At 38.5% G+C, this 16074-nt stretch overlaps 1 protein-coding gene across 1 annotated transcript in view; it reads left to right on the plus strand.

Moving 5' to 3' along the window:
- Nucleotides 1–16074, plus strand: part of NCAPD3 (non-SMC condensin II complex subunit D3) — a 63745-nt gene that overhangs the window by 28028 nt on the left and 19643 nt on the right. Inside the window, exons 18-25 of the mRNA XM_045894677.3 lie at nucleotides 5104–5295; nucleotides 5625–5722; nucleotides 5819–5934; nucleotides 9535–9642; nucleotides 11807–11921; nucleotides 12016–12123; nucleotides 13481–13719; nucleotides 14654–14733. Of these exons, the coding sequence (XP_045750633.1) occupies nucleotides 5104–5295; nucleotides 5625–5722; nucleotides 5819–5934; nucleotides 9535–9642; nucleotides 11807–11921; nucleotides 12016–12123; nucleotides 13481–13719; nucleotides 14654–14733 (1056 nt within the window). The remainder of the gene's footprint in view (nucleotides 1–5103; nucleotides 5296–5624; nucleotides 5723–5818; nucleotides 5935–9534; nucleotides 9643–11806; nucleotides 11922–12015; nucleotides 12124–13480; nucleotides 13720–14653; nucleotides 14734–16074) is intronic.

Here is a 16074-nt window from a genome sequence, read left to right on the forward strand (position 1 = left end):
GACTTGATACCACTGCAGTATATTTTCCCCATTTGATAACATTTACTGAGCATACACTGTAGTGAGGGGTTAGCACGTGTTGTATTAGTAAATTTTAATCTGTACTGCAGTAATCTTACAATTAACTTGTGTTTACACTACCTTGACTGACTTCTTTTTTTTTAATCATGTAAGAAACACTTCCCTACTCGTTTATATGTATTTATGGAGGAATTATCATACAATAGAAATATACTAGATTTTGTATTGTAAAATGCCGTTCTGTGGCCCTGGCAAGTCACCAGTAAAATGGTGCTTAGTGGGGGCTGTGGAGAAGGCAATGGGGAGTTACTGTTAAATGGGTACAACATTTCATGTGGGGTGATAACAAAGTCCTGGGGATGGATGATTGCACAAGAGTGTGACCCCACTGAACTGTACACCTAAAAATCATTAAAATGATAAATTTTATTATGTATATTTTACCACAAGAAAAAAAATTTATTTGCTCAAAGTTAGGAAGGAGAGTATAGAATTAGGGTCTTAAGTATAAAAATGTTTTGGAATAGCTGTTATGGAAAACGAGCTAGGGCAGCAGTCCTCAAAGTGTGAAGGATTCATGAGCTCAGACTGTTTTGATCATGATATTAAGATGTTATATGCCATTTTTCACTTTTATTCTTTCACAGTACAATAGAGTTTTCTGGAACCATATGATAATATTGAAGCAAATTGAATGCAGAGGCAGCTATAATAATCCACCTGTCTTTTGTTTAAGCCAGACCATAAAGAGATTTACAGAAAGTAAAAGCAATGACACTGTTCTCACCAAGTTTATTTTGTTTTGAGAAAGATTGTGATTTTTTTGTAAAACAATACATTTATGTTAACATGTAATTGGCTTATTGTTATTTTTAGATTAGTAGATAAATATTTTTAATTTTCTCAGTTTTAATTTCTGCACAGCAGGATATAGCCCACATAAACCAAAGCTCTTCAAAGTGGTGCATGATTTTTTGAGTTCAAAAGTGCCCAAAGATGAAAAAGTATGAGAACTACTGAGCTTGGGAATCAGGTTTTCAAAAAGGATTATTAAGTAAGAGCTGGTGGAATAGAGTTCTATAAACATTTGTAAACAAAATCTTGTGGTATGTTCTTTAATAAACAGAAAGTAGCTAGAACATCAGGAAGTGTTCAGGAAGAGAGAGACTTCACAGAACAGATGACTCTTGAATTTGAATCTTGAAGGTTAATAAGGAGGCAAAAGGGCATGGCCATGGGAAACAAACAGCCAATGCAAAGCCATGGAAGCATAAGCATTGTGTCCTGTTAGGAGCCATAGGATTTCACTGTGGGTGGGGAAATGGTGCTTGTTGGACTGCACATAAAATGAAATGAGATGTTAAGCAGGGTCCACACACTGCAGAGTTGTTACATAGCATACCAAGGAGTTTGACTTTAGATTGAAAACAGAATGGGAGGGGGAGGCTGCTGATGAATTTAAAGTGGATGGGTAATAGAGGATTTTATATTTTAGGAAGTGTTAACCTTGCAAATAAAACACCCAGTTATTTTACCAGCAAAATGGGTTTATACGGGAATAGCAGAGCTATGACAAACCACAGGCAAGTCTGGAGATCAAAGGAGAGGAACTGTTAGTTTTTAGAGAAAAGGGAGACATTGGGAAGAGCTGCTTTGAAGGAAAGCCCATTGAAAGAAAGTGAGAGTTCAAGGTGGTGATGGTTTCTCCATGGCTGAGTTGTGACAGACTCTCCATTGGCGGGCTGTCACCAGGCTAGGAGGAATCCTTCCTCTTGGCTGTAGTAGTAAAGTCAGCTTCTTTCTGTTGGGTCTGCAACTGATGATCAGTGGTAGGTGTGAGAGCTCCCCCCTGCTGGCTTCTCAGCTCCACTTTCAGTTTCACAGGAAGTGTAGCAAAAGGACTTGTGCTCGGTGACCAGGAGACAACTAGAATCTAAGAAAACAGGCCAGCACTGAAATGATTTAAGTTAAAGATGATGAGGACTTGCATCAAGGAGAAGGCAGTAGAAATGAAGAGAATGAAGTATATTTAAAGATATTTAACAAGTGGAATTATAGAATTGGTAAAGTTTTGATTTGAGGGTTAAAAGGAATCAGTGCACTTCCTCTGCTCAAACTGCTCACAGTCTAGTGGAAAGAGACAAAATAAATTCACAATTTTAGTAAAAAGTGAGTTTTAGGAGCAAAGAGGGAGGGCATAGAGCAGTTTGGTGATTTTTTTTTTTTAACGTTTTTCTTTTTTTAGCTTAGGTTGGCTTCCTTTTGATGGTGGCAAGAGCTGAATTATTCCCAAAGGTGGAATAAGTAGAAATTAACCAGGCAGCCATAATAGAGTTTCCAGACAGAAAATAGCAATGCAAAGGCTTAGAGGACTGAAGTCTCCATGATTCTATCCAAAATAACTGGTAAATGGGATTTCCATTCACTGGAGGTATGGAAAGCAGAGGCAGGGCAGATATCTGAACAGAGGGAAGGTAGGAGATGGAAGTCCAATTTAAATGTCTGCACAGCAAAGGAAACAGTTGACAAAACTAAAAGCCTACGGAATGGGAGAAGATATTTGCAAATGACACATCATGTAAAGGGTTAGTATCCAAAATCTATAAACAACTTAAAAAACCCAACACCCAAAAAACTAATCCAGTTAAGAAATGGGCAAAAGACATGAATAGACACTTTTCCAAAGGAGACATCCAGATGGCTGACAGACACATTGAAAGATGCTCAACATCACTCATCATCAGGGAAATACAAATCAAAACCACAGTGAGATACCACCTCACACCTGTCAGAATGGGTAAAATTAACAAGTCAGGAAACAACAGATGTTGGCGAGGATGCGGAGAAAGGGGAACCCTTCTACATTGTTGGTGAGAATGCAAGCTGGTGCAGCCACTCTGGAAAACTGTATGGAGGTTCCTCAAGAAGTTAAAAATAGAACTACCCTATGATCCAGCAATTGCACTATGAGGTATTTATCCAGAGGATACAAAAATACTGATTTGAAGGGGCACATGCACCACAGTGTTTATAGCACTATCAGCCATAGCCAAATTATGGAAAGAGCCCAAATGTTCATCAGCTGATGAATGGATAAAGATGTGTGTGTGTGCGTGTGTGTGCATGTAATGGAATATTACTCGGTGATCAAAAAGAATGAAATCTTGCCATTTGCAACAATGTGGATGGAACTTAGAGTGTATTATGCTAAGCGAAGTAAATCAAAGAAAGACAAATACATGATTTCACTCATATGTGGAATTTAAGAAACAAAACAACATGGGGAGGGGAAGGGAAGGAAAAATAAAATAAGATGAAAACAGAGAGGGAGGCGATCTATAAGAGACTCTTAAATATAGAGAACAAACTGAGGGTTGTTGGAGGGGAGGTCGGTGGGGTGATGGGCATTAAGAAGGTCACTTGTTGGGATGAGCACTGGCTATTGTATATGACTGATGAATTACTAAATTGTACTCCTGAAACCAATACTACACTATATGTTAACTAACTTGAATTTAAATTTAAAAAAAAAAATGTGTGCTTGCGATGCTTTCTCATGTCTAAGTGGTAATTCATTTTGGTAATGAATGAGATCATCCAGGGTTCTGTTGTAGATAAGAGAAGAGGACTAAGAATAGAACTTTTCAAAATCAGCCATTAGAGTGTTTTGAAGAAAAGGAATTAGTGAAGGGAAAATAAAAGAGATCCAACAAGTAGACCACAGAGCAGAGTACGAGGGCAGAGAAAGTGGTCAGTAATGTCTGGCAGAGGTTATGGAAAATGGGGACTGAACATAGTCCGTTGGTTTGGATACTAGGATACTAGGATAGAGGTCAGTGGTGCGGTACAAAAGAACCAGGTTAGTATCTGTTGAAAACATTCTGACTTGATAGGGAGTGGCTTATGATCAACAGTGGGGCTAACTGGGGGGTAAGCTAATTGAGGGAGGCTTTTTGGGAACTGTACAGCTGATGTGGAGGGGTATGAGTTGTCAGAAGAGCCAAATTTGAGATTTCAAAACTGGAAGTTCAGAGGATTTTTTTTCCCATTCTGTTCATTTCTTATAGTAAACATTACTTAATATTTTGTGTGATTCTTCTTAATAAATTTTAAAATATTTGCTGATTGCATGCATGTTGTTTTTGGGCCGTAATTAGATATAAATTATGTTATGAGTTACCTGCAGTAAAATTCTAGATGTTTATAGATAGATTTTTAATCAGTAGCTAATTTATAAAACCGTTAATTTATGTGGATATGGTTATTATGTGTAGATGTGTTTATTTTGTTACAGTTGTTTTCTGCCTGCTTTGAGAATTCCTTTCTTTTATTTTCACTTAATGAGAAAATCTTGGTATATGAGTGTATATGAGTGTGTGTGTATGTTCCTAGCAGTTTAGGAAAAATTAATTGTGGGAAGAAGTGTATTTTTCTCTTTGCTTAGATATGTAACACTGCATTTGTTTCATCAGTCATGTGATCTCGTTCAGTGCTATGAGAAGAAGTCAAATAAGAAATGATATAAAACAATGACATAACACCAGCACTTAATACGCCAGAAGCATTTTTTTGTTTTATTTTTAAAGGGTTTGAAATACGGATTTCTGAGTGGTATTGGCAGGTCATAGCAAAGTTTAGCTTATTTAATATCACCATATTTAAATGCTAGGATGTCATTTGTCTCCAGTCCTTCTATTGAAAAAACAGCAATGTCTATGCTTTTTGTCACTAAAACCCTCTAAACTATGGATGTATTTGTTATTGGTAACTCATCCCTTATGTTTATATAGCAATTTTGGAGGGAATGAGGGTAAGAAGGGTCTCAAATGAATTATGAAATTTTATTCTTTGCTTTAAAAATAAATTCTTTATAAGGGGGGAAATATATTTTATTCTATAATAAAAATTTTAAAGTTGCTAGTTTGGTATCAAATATGTCACTAGCCAGGAACTTCTGCATAGACGTTTGATGTGCCAGAGGAGTCCTGGAGCAACAGAAGGTGGTAACCTTTCACTGAGGGCTGCTCTGAATAGTTTTGTATATTTACAGTTAGAATTGTTCTTTCCCATCTTTTTTTCTAGCCGCTATTTAAATAAGGCTTTTCATATCTGGTCCAAGAAAGAGAAATTCTCGTCCAGTTTTATAAACAATGTGATATCCTACACTGGCACAGAACATTCTGCACCAGCCTGGATGCTGCTCTCCAAGATTGCTTGCTCATCCCCCAAGCTGGACTACACCAAAATAATAGAGTCCTGGGAGAAAATCAGCAGGTTTGCATGCTTATAATGTAGTTGCTGATAGACACTGAAGATTCTTGGAAACAAAGCTCATGTCTTAAGGAAGTGGGCTATTTCATAGCTATTCATATACATAGATCTTGTCTTTAAATTCTGGTATAAAAACAAACATGAAAGATAAGAATAAGTTAAGCTTTCAGTTTACCCTTTGTCCTAGTAATTTAAGTGCCTTAATGCTCCTACAACTTGACTCCTAAACCATGCTACCCTACATTCCTCCAGTATTAACAATCCAGAGACTATTGGTTGGCAGCAGAGTTTATTTTGGCTCTATATTGATATTCCTTATGTCCTTTTCCTAGTCAACAGAATCCCAATTCAAACACCTTAGGACATATTCTGTGTGTTATTGGGCATATTGCAAAGCATCTTCCTAAGAGCACCCGGGACAAGGTGACTGGTGAGTGTCTTTTGGAGAATCTTGCAAAGGCTTTGCTTCTCACTTTATATATATTTTAAGCAGTTAAATTTGGAGGGTTTTTGACTCTCTTTTTAGATGTGGTCAAGTGTAAGCTGAATGGATTCCAGTGGTCTCTAGAGTTGATCAGCTCAGCTGTTGATACTTTGCAAAGACTCTGTAGAGCATCTGCAGAGACACCTGTGGAAGAACAGGTACGCTACAAACTCTCCTGGATATGTATGTCGTTTGTCTGTACTTATACATACTACTCTGTTTTGAAGTTTGAAGAGTGTTCTCTGTGGAGAACCTACAAGAATGGGTAGTCTCCAGCAGCTGATACTACAAGTAAATACTTATGTGACAAGAAGTTGACATTCCCTGAGATCTTGGCTACTAATGACACAGGGTTCCCTCAGGAAGTCACCACCTTGGTTCTAGGTACAAGTGTCTTCTAGGAAATGATTTCTGATCATTTGAGAGGTCATACTCCTGGAAAATACCTGTCCTGTTACTGTAAGGCTATATTATTCTAATACCTCTTCCTATATCATGTCCCCAGAGTTGGGCAGAACCTACAGCTCATATTTTCTGTAGAACATACACACAAATCCAAGCCAGGGTTTTGCCTCAGACAAAGCCATTACTTTGACTCCCTAAAAGATATCCATATCAGTTTCTCTAATAAGTTACTTTATTGCCATGTATTCTGTTTTTATCATGAAATACACTCCTAGACAATGCTAATCATTACGAAAAATTTTAAGATGGGTCATTATGATTCTAGAAGTCAAAAGTTAATTTAAATAACTGCTGGAATATTTTTAAGTTTCCCAGAATAAAAATATTTTTGCTTCATTCAGCTACATTCCTGTGCTTCCTTTTCTTATATATAAGTTCCTTAAAGGAAGTCCTTCCTTGAAACAAACTGAGGGTTGCTGGACTGGTGGGGGGTGGGAGGCATGGGGTGGCTGGGTGATAGACATTGGGGAGGGTATGTGCTATGTTACATCTTCTATTTGTAGTAACATATAATAGGAAAGTATAAGTTTTTTTGCTTAGGACTGAAAACAGGTTGAAATGTACTTAACTAAAAATACCCAGCTCTTCCCATGTAAATGGTGTCTGGTGTTTTCCTGGCATGTACCTTTTGGCCCGTCTGATGAAAGGGATACTTGCTTTGTTTTATTTTTCTAGCCGTTTATCTCTTGATCCAAGAAAAACTTCAAATAAGGAACATTACCTAAGTAGGGAGCATATTTGAATAGCAGAAAACAGGTCAAAACAAAACAAAAGCTGTTCACGAGGAAAGAATGATGTAGGGAAAAGCAGGGAGAAGTGTATATGGCAGATTATGAAACTGTGATCCGGCATGTCTTCTTGGTGGCACACAGCTGATTAATGGCAGAGCCATGCCTGGAACTAAGGCCTCTGACTGCCTTCCCAATCTTTTTTTTTTTTTCACCAGCACTGGCTGGAGGAAGAGTGATCTATAATACTGGTGGCGTTGGGGCCTTAAGAAGCCACTGGCTGCTCACTAATGGCCCACAGTTGTTAGCACAGTAAGTTACATCATTCTTAGAGCCTGTGAGGAAGACACAGTCATCTTCACATTTAAAAACTGAGAACTAAAAGAGATTATGACCACATTTGAAAAAAGGCCAGGGTTGTAGCTTTGCCAATACCACTTCCCTTGGTGGTAGACAATGGACTGAGGCCCTAAGATTTTCTAGCATCTTAGGGTATTTTAAATTCGTACGACCTGGTGGTTTCCCCTAAACATGCTTCTCTTTTCCTTTTCTCTGTAAATGAACATTCTGTATTTTACTGAGAAAAACAAATTGCCCAAAGAATAGATGATCAGGATCTAGCTCAACAGCATTGTGTATGAAAAGACATGGGTTTGGGGGCACTGTTGCTATCTATAAGCCTGGTACCAGTTAATAGTGTTTTGTGGCTATCACTGGAAATAGTCTGTGAGATCTTGGACTGTATTAATAGAAATAGTGACTACAATAAGAGGGGTGATGGTTCTCCCCTTTGTACTGGTGAAATCTAAGTTGGCATGTTCTAATTTAATTTCAGCAGCAACTCCTTAGAGAAATGTTGATAAAATTGAATATATCAATGGGAGAGCAATTTGGTGAGGAAGTTGCAAAGCAGGTTGTATAAGGAACAGCTGAAGGACCTGGGTGTTTAGCTGGTGAAGGGAAGAATTATGTGGGATAAGCTGCCTAGCTAAGTTCAAATATATGAAGGACCTTAAAATGAAAGAAGAATTAGTTTTATTTGGCATCACAGACCAATGAGTGGAAATCGTGAGGAGACAAACATTAGCCAACTAAAGAAAAAACATACTGAGGTCTGCCTGAAATGGAGGGACTTGCCTCAAAACACATCCTAAATCATTGGAGGTGTTCACAGAGAAGCTGGACAACTTGACATGAGTCCCTGTGTGAAGAGATTCCCAGGATTAGATGGCCGTGACAGTTCTCTGCCAGATTCTGTGATTCCAAAAGTTCTAGTCCAACTACCCAGCCCAGTTCTAGGCTTGAGGTCTCACACAAGTTAACCTTTGTCTTCTTGCCAGGATAGAGCATACAGATTTCAGAAGTTCTCCTGAACAGCATCACAGCCCAGGCTGTGCAATCTATTAAAATAAATATAACAATTCTATAAAAAGTAATAAAGACAATCATTTTGAAACATTTTAGGCCAAGTCAAACTAAAAACATTTGGGTCACAGTGATAGTTTGCCCCAATGTGGTAAACATTGAGCACCATTTTGTGGTAGTGCTGCTGGGCCCTGGGGTGGTGGTTAAAACAGAGTCCCTTCCTAAGGCACCCACAGCATAATAGGGCAGATGCACATGGAAACAGGTGATTTCAACATAATATAATCATTCCTGGGGCGCCTGGGTGGCTCATTCAGTTGAGCATCCCAACTTTTGATTTCGGTTCAGGTCACAATCTCAGGGTTGTGAGATCGAGCCCCAAGTCGGGCTCTGCGCTCAGCGCAGAGTCTGCTCCTCCCTCTCCTGCTCCCTCTCTTCCTCCCTCTGTCCCCCTGCCCCCACCCCACTTGCTCTCTCTCAAATAAATAAAATCTTTTAAAAAAAATATAATCATTCCTCAAATAGAAATGTGCATAGGATAACATGGAAGTCTTGGAGTGGAGCCACTTAGCTCAACCTGGGTGTTTTGGACTGGCCTCCTAGAGAAAAATGTAGTCAGAGAGCTGTAGAATGTGACTGAGCTCTCTCAGCTGCCATGGAGGTGATACATACTAGAGATGGCGACCACTTGAGGTTATTTTAACTAACAAGGACTGAAAACTTGTCTTTAATGAATACATTTCAAAATGGATAACAACTGTTCTTTTTTATTGTCTTTTTAAAGTATACTATTTGCTATAGTAGTTAATTCACCATCTATATATGCTAGAAGAACTGTGGTGTTTTTCTCTATTAATGGAGGAGCACCATTATAGGTCTTTTATCAGGGCACTGGATCTTCCCAGATATTTGCTTTTTGCTCTTAAAGGGCATATGGAGAAAGATATGTATGTGTGTGTGTGTGTGTGTCATATATGTGTGTATATGCTGTATATATATATACTGTTCTTTGTGAATTCTGCTTAGTTCTTCTAGCCAGATTGCTGAAAGAGCAAAGATTCGAAAGCATGATGGCTAGGACTTCTCATCGCTTATGGTTATGCCTTTGAAGACCATAGATTTTCTTCTGAGAAAATTGTTTCATGGATAGTCTCATAGATGTATGGAATCCTTCAGAGATTACCTTTGACTTGCCAACAGGAATTACTGAAGCAGGTGTGTGGGGATGTCCTCTCCACCTGTGTGCAGTCCCTCTCCGACATAGTTCTGAAGCAAAGAGGACCCGGGAATATGGATGAAGACCTGTTTGTAAGTAATTACTTTTCTGAAACATTCCTGTCCTTTACATTGGTTGAGGTTTTCTAAAGATGACTTTCTAATGTGCATTTCTAATGCTATTAGCAAGAAAAGGATTTTCCTAGCCTAGAGCTTACTTTTTTTTTAGAAGAATTTTTGTGTTGGTGGCCTATTCGTTTTTCTCTCATGTACTTATTATCTGGGGGAAAAACTTGGTGGGATAGGCTTCATCCAGTTAGAGCCTGTGAGGTACCTGATCCAGTAGGGAAAACACAGTCTGTGTTGTGAAATAATAAGGTGAGGAAGTAATAAAGGCAGGATGCTCTTTGTTCTTTTGGCTTGTTTGTTTGATGTGTTTTTAAAGTATAATGTGTCTGCTAAAGCTGTTTGAATACCAGACTGTAGAACTAGGGAATAGTGCTGAGCAGTTCTGAAGCCATGGCTGAAATACGTGAAATATTTGAAAATTGAAAATACAGATAAGCTTGGAGCAGCAAGACTATATGACGTGGCACCCTGCTTTAGAAATTGTGTTGGTGCAGTTGATTCCTGTGGGCCAGTAAATGTGGAGCCAGTTTCCTGATTCGAGGTTGACCGTCAACGAAACACGCTGTAGTAATTCTGACTGCAACATCTGACAGTCAGTAAAGAAAACTTTGTGATGCCCTTCTGTAGAGGCCATCATTTCACCAGAATTGGCCATTTTCCGCATCTATATGAAAATTAGTAGAGTACCTCTCCTCTGTGCTCTTCCTGCTTTGCCACCTCACACTTGTACCTGGAGACCGAGGACCGTGTTTAGATAAGTGAGAAGAGACCATTTGTGCTGAGGCATTAATATGCACACTTTAGTAATGAAAGTATTACCAGTAGGAATCCAGACATTGCAGTTCAGAGGGCCCTGCCCCAGGGTTCCTAGAGGGTCTCATGCCTCTAATTTGTCTGAGCAGTCACTGCCCAAACTAAGAAAAATGCTTATTATGACCAGTGAGTTCTTCCCTCTAAAATTTTTTTTCAACTATTAAATATGTCACCAAAAGCTTCCCGTTAGTCAAAATATATAAGGATACATATATATTATAATATATACATTATAATATATACAATAGAGCTATTGTTTACTTCACTCTTCTTTAAGTAGAATTTAAATATTCCTTTAATCACTAAGATATATATGTTCAGGAGTTTTTAAATATACATACTCTTGATTTTGGCTCAGGTCATGATCTCAGGGTCATGAGATCGAGCCCTACGTTGGGCTCTGTGCTGGGCATGGAGCCTGCTTAAGACTCTCTCTCCCTCTGCCCCTCCCCCCACTTGCACGGACACTCTCTTTCTCTCTCTAAAATAAGTAAGTAGGGTGCCTGGGTGGCTCAGTCAGTTAGGCGTCTGCCTTCGGCTCAGGTCCTGATCCCAGGGTCCTGGGATCGAGTCCCATGTTGGGCTCCCTGCTCGGCAGGGAGCCTGCTTCTCCCTCTGCCTGCCACTCTCCCTGCTTGTACTCTCTCTCTCACTCTCTCTCTCTCAAATAAATAAGATCTTTTTAAAAAAATAAATTAAGTAAATCTTTACAAAAATAAAATAAGCCTTTTACATTTTACTATTTAGCCTCACCCCTGCATTTTTAGGATAAAGAAAAAACTGTTATTAACTCTCCAGTTGAATGTTCTTCATAAACACACAGTAGTAGTGGCAGCTGTGAGGAAGATGGTAGTTATAAGTTTTTGATAGGAGTCTAAATAGTAAACCAGTCAGGAAGACAGTTTGGAAATATGTTTTAAAATGTAAAACAGTTTTATGCCCTTTAGCCCTGGATTACTTCTAAGGAAGTAAAACAGTGTTTAAAGGTACAAAGGTGTTCTTCAGAAGGAATGCAAACAATAGGAAAGGATTAGAAGCAGTGTAAATGTTCACTAATAGTGAAGTAAATTATGATGACATCAGTAGTTTTTAACATACTTATATAGTCATTAGTCATATTTATTATATCTAGTGACAAAAAAGGCTGGGTGAATTTTACCGTGTAGTGACTGAATTTTTACAGTGGCCATGTGTTTTTATGGAAAAAAAAATAGTTCTTTTAATTTGAGGCACAAAAAAAGATATTGACATGTCTTTAGCTAGAGTTAATTTTTCTTTTGCCTTATTTTTACTGCAAAACCAATTCTTTTTGCAGGTGAAGTACATTTTTACCTTAGGAGATATAGCCCAGCTTTGTCCAGCCAGAGTGGAGAAGCGAGCATTCCTTCTGATTCAGTCCATTCTAGCTTCTTCTGTTGATGCGCATCATCGTAAGGCACTTGAAATTATCCTCTGCACGTGCTGTCTTAAGGTGGGGTTGGCCCCTGAGATACTGTAGATAAGCCCTCTTCTTCTTCCTTGTAGCAACATCATCTCAAGGTCGCAGTGAAGCTCCAGCCTTTGAGCCACTCTCCCAAGTCAGGGGCTGTGTCATGCCTTCTGTGATTAGAGCACACGCCATCATTACTTTGGGTAAGCAAGAATAACACGGGGAAAGTATTGCTTGTGCGGTCCAGTTCCATGGGTAGCTTTTTTGTCTCAAATAAGCCAGCCTTAGTAATGTGTTATGTATGCTGAGCTCATATTTACTCTAGCTCCTGTGAATTTTGGAGGGAATTCTGATAGGAGCACCCAGCTCAGAGGCATACCAGAGTGCTGATAATGAGAGCCCTTGGTTGGCAGCTGCCCAAGACGATCAGACTCAAGACATTTCCTGTAGGGAGCTTTTGGTTTTTATGTTAATTTATTACAATTACACTTGTTCCTTTTTGGGGGGGGTTTGAGGGGGGTTTTTTTTAATACTCATAATGTAGCACCGTGAGGTCTCTTCATCAAGAACTATATGCCAGGTACCACACTGATTTCTGGGAATGAAAAACTAAATTTGCAGTTCAGTTCATAAAAGAAGATAGTTTATTTGATACCTACCAGAACTGGTAGATGAGCTAATTAATAGACATATTTCCCCATGGACTCAAATTGTTGTGAATCTCGAGAAGACTGACCTCTGTGCTCTAATTTGAATTTTGTTTTAGTATGATTGTTTATTTTATCCTGGATAAGATTTATGAATGTTTTTTGTAATACTAATTTTTTAAAAATCTAAGAGTTGTGAATAAGAGCAAAACATTCTCTGGGCTGCAAAAAATTACAAACAGGGGCACCTGGGTGGCTTAAGCTTCTGACTTTGGCCAGGTCGTGATCTCAGGGTCCTGGGATTGAGCCCCGTGTTGGGCTCCCCGCTCAGCAGGGAGTCTGCTTGTCCCTCTATCCCTCTGCCTGCTTGTGCTCTCTCTCTCTCAAATAAATAAACAAAATCTTTAAAAAATATATATATAAACAAAACTCAGTAACAGCCTCCCTTCTCCTAACTGTGAATAAGAAATAAAATGAGGTGGTTATTCTTTCCTATTTACTTAGCTCAGATTTCAAATTCATTATTAAACTTTTTGGCTTCAATGGAAAATGTATATAATCAAAATAAAATGTATCATCTGTTAGATTTTATTGGTCATTTTCCAGGTGAGTAGATAAGTTCTGAAATTCAACTGTTGACTTTAAAAGGAGGATAGTTTTACTCCAATGAAGGGATATCTCTTGGTATATGTCTCATAAAACCCTGAAGTGGTGGTGGGGGGCATTATTTTTTTAGGTATTTTGAACTTCCTGATATTTAGTAGTATGAGTTTGTCTGCCTTTGATTTTTTTTTGTTTGTGATGGTTGATATGATGTTTTAACTTTGATCAAGTAAAATCCACAGCAGGCTATATCTGGAGAAAATGTAGGCATAGGATTAGAGTCAAGACATCTTAATCTCTTCTGTGACAGGCAAGCTGTGCTTACAGCATGAGGATCTTGCAAAGAAGAGCATCCCAGCCCTTGTGCGAGAGCTGGAAATGTGTGATGATGTGGCTGTTCGCAACAATGTTGTCATCGTCATGTGTGATCTTTGTATCCGGTACACAGTCATGGTGGACAAGTACATTCCCAATATCTCCATGTGTCTGAAGGATTCAGATCCCTTCATCCGAAAGCAAACACTCATCTTGCTTACCAATCTCTTGCAGGTATGTCTGAGAACAGGACCTGTCATTTTTTTCCTTCCACTATTGCTTCTGGTTTCAGGGAATATTTGAGTAGCATAGGAAATGCACTGCTCTGTAGTAGAATCCAAAAATAATCAGCCTTGTCTCTGGTTTAAAATATCACTCTTCTGATGTTCTGTACAGCCTTTTAAACAGAGTGTTACTTCCTAATGTTTATTTTGGGTGTTTGTTCACATATCCTGTCAACCAGTGTGAGGTTTCATTTTTGTGAGTAAATTCCATGTAGAGAAGAGCACACTCAGTGGACGAGTACTTCTAGTTCCAATTCTGTCATTCTCCTTGACTTTGAACAAGTCAGTGTTTCTCAGACATAACTTCGTCTTTTGTGAAATGAGGATCATATTTGCCCTGGCTGTCTCAGAGTTGGTCTGAGAGTCCAATGAGACATTTTTAGTGTGTGAAAGAATTTAGTGAACTCTAAACTCTTAGTGAACAGAGCACTCGATGTTTTTCTTGCCATCGAGAACATGTTTAGCCTAAAGTGAGGGAGAAATAGTATTTGACCTTTAAAAAGAAGGCATTTAACTAAGTTGTATATCTATTCTAGTGTGTTCTATATACTTACTTTTTTATATGGTTAGGTACCTGATGAAGGCACCATTGGCACTCGCCCTTTTAAAGCCAGGTGCTTTGAGTAATTTTCCTAATAGAGTAGATAGGTTGCTGTTCTACCCAAATATCCCTCCACTTCTCTTTATGATCAGCAAATATATGTGCCTTCAAGATGGTCGGAAGTGAGTGCTAACAGACTGTGCTAATGTGGCACAGACAGACTGAGTAGCTGACAGGTGTGATGTTAAACAAAAGAAAGTTAACAGTTGGCTTTATGACTGAATGCATTTAGGGTTTGTATATTAAAATTCATCCTTAAACAAGCTGGTTTCTCTTTATACAGGAAGAATTTGTGAAATGGAAGGGCTCTCTGTTCTTTCGATTTGTCAGCACTCTGATAGATTCACACCCAGACATCGCCAGGTAACTCTTTCCTCACGTGTCAGATAACTGAATGATTTACCTAATTTCTGGTGTACATTAGCTCTCTTTAAAATTTGTTTCGAGTTGAGTTTTTTAGAATTTAGTGAGCTTTTGACAGTTGCCAGAGAATTAGCAGATTTTTAAGCTATATAACAAAGCTTTACTTGGCATATAAATTAAAAAAAAATCCCTCATCCAGTTTGACCATTAAATAGTCTCAGTATTGACTACATTTGGTAACATTGTTGACTGTCCCTAAAGGAGTAATGAAGAGCAGTATATGAGTTTGTCATAGTAAATTATATGGAATTGTAGCAATTAACTATTGACTTAACTATGTTGATTTCTAAGCCAGTAAAATGTCAATTTTGATAGAGTTCAGGCTTTCTTGTAAGTGCAGAAATTGTAAGGAAGAAATTCTAGGAATTTTAAGACACTGTGAAATGAGAGTATACAAATTACAAGGCTTCTTGGAAATGGGTGTTTCTTGAGAATTGGAAGGGAAGGGAGTTGTTTTGCCACTTGTTAATTCCTATCATTCTATAATTTTTTTGAGGATTTATTTTCAGGAGGTTGAGGAATGATCTTATAGAATTTGTTAACCTAGATTATGTTGCATGAATAATTCTTTTTAAAGCAGTGCTGCAATTGGAAAATAGAATGTTAAATGCATGGCAAAAGCTACCACAGTTGGGAAAAGGTCTTTATAGAGTTCATTAGCTATAAATAGCTTATAATAATGGGTCCCTCTGGTTCTAAATATGGTCACCAATGATTTACTCTGAGTTCCATGGAAGAATTTTTGTTCGGTTTTCTTTGGGTATAATTTTCTAAGGAAGAATATTTTACATAATAAACTAGTGGAAGGTTAACATTCTAATTTTTGCTATCTAGAGTCAGAAATAAAAAGCTAAGACTATTACTTTTTCTTTGTTTATGTAATGGAGAAAGGACCAAAATAGTGATGCAGTGCCCTTTTACCTTTACTCTGCTACCATAAGACTGGCTGTCATGGCTCTCTCCTCTCTACAATGTATAGCCAAGAAGCAGGCATAATTAGAAGTGTTGGGAGGCTCTCATCTGATGAGCTGGGAAGGTGAGATTGGTTATTTAACCTACACTTTTGGGTTTACTCCCTTTTCTCAGCTCCTATACATGTATGTGAACAAGAGCATTGGTCAGTATGTAACATACACAGCACCTGTTATAAAGGTGATCAGAGGGGCGCCTGGGTGGCTCAGTCGGTTAAGCGTCTGCCTCTGGCTCAGGTCATGATCCCAGGATCCTGGGATCGAGCCCCACATCGGGCTCTCTGCTCAGCGGGGAGCCTGCTTCTCCCTC

The sequence above is a fragment of the Mirounga angustirostris genome, unplaced genomic scaffold (assembly GCF_029215605.1).
Source record: "Mirounga angustirostris isolate CCGP_5_RB_7025 unplaced genomic scaffold, mMirAng1.0.hap1 SCAF_13, whole genome shotgun sequence".
NCBI lineage: Eukaryota > Metazoa > Chordata > Mammalia > Carnivora > Phocidae > Mirounga > Mirounga angustirostris.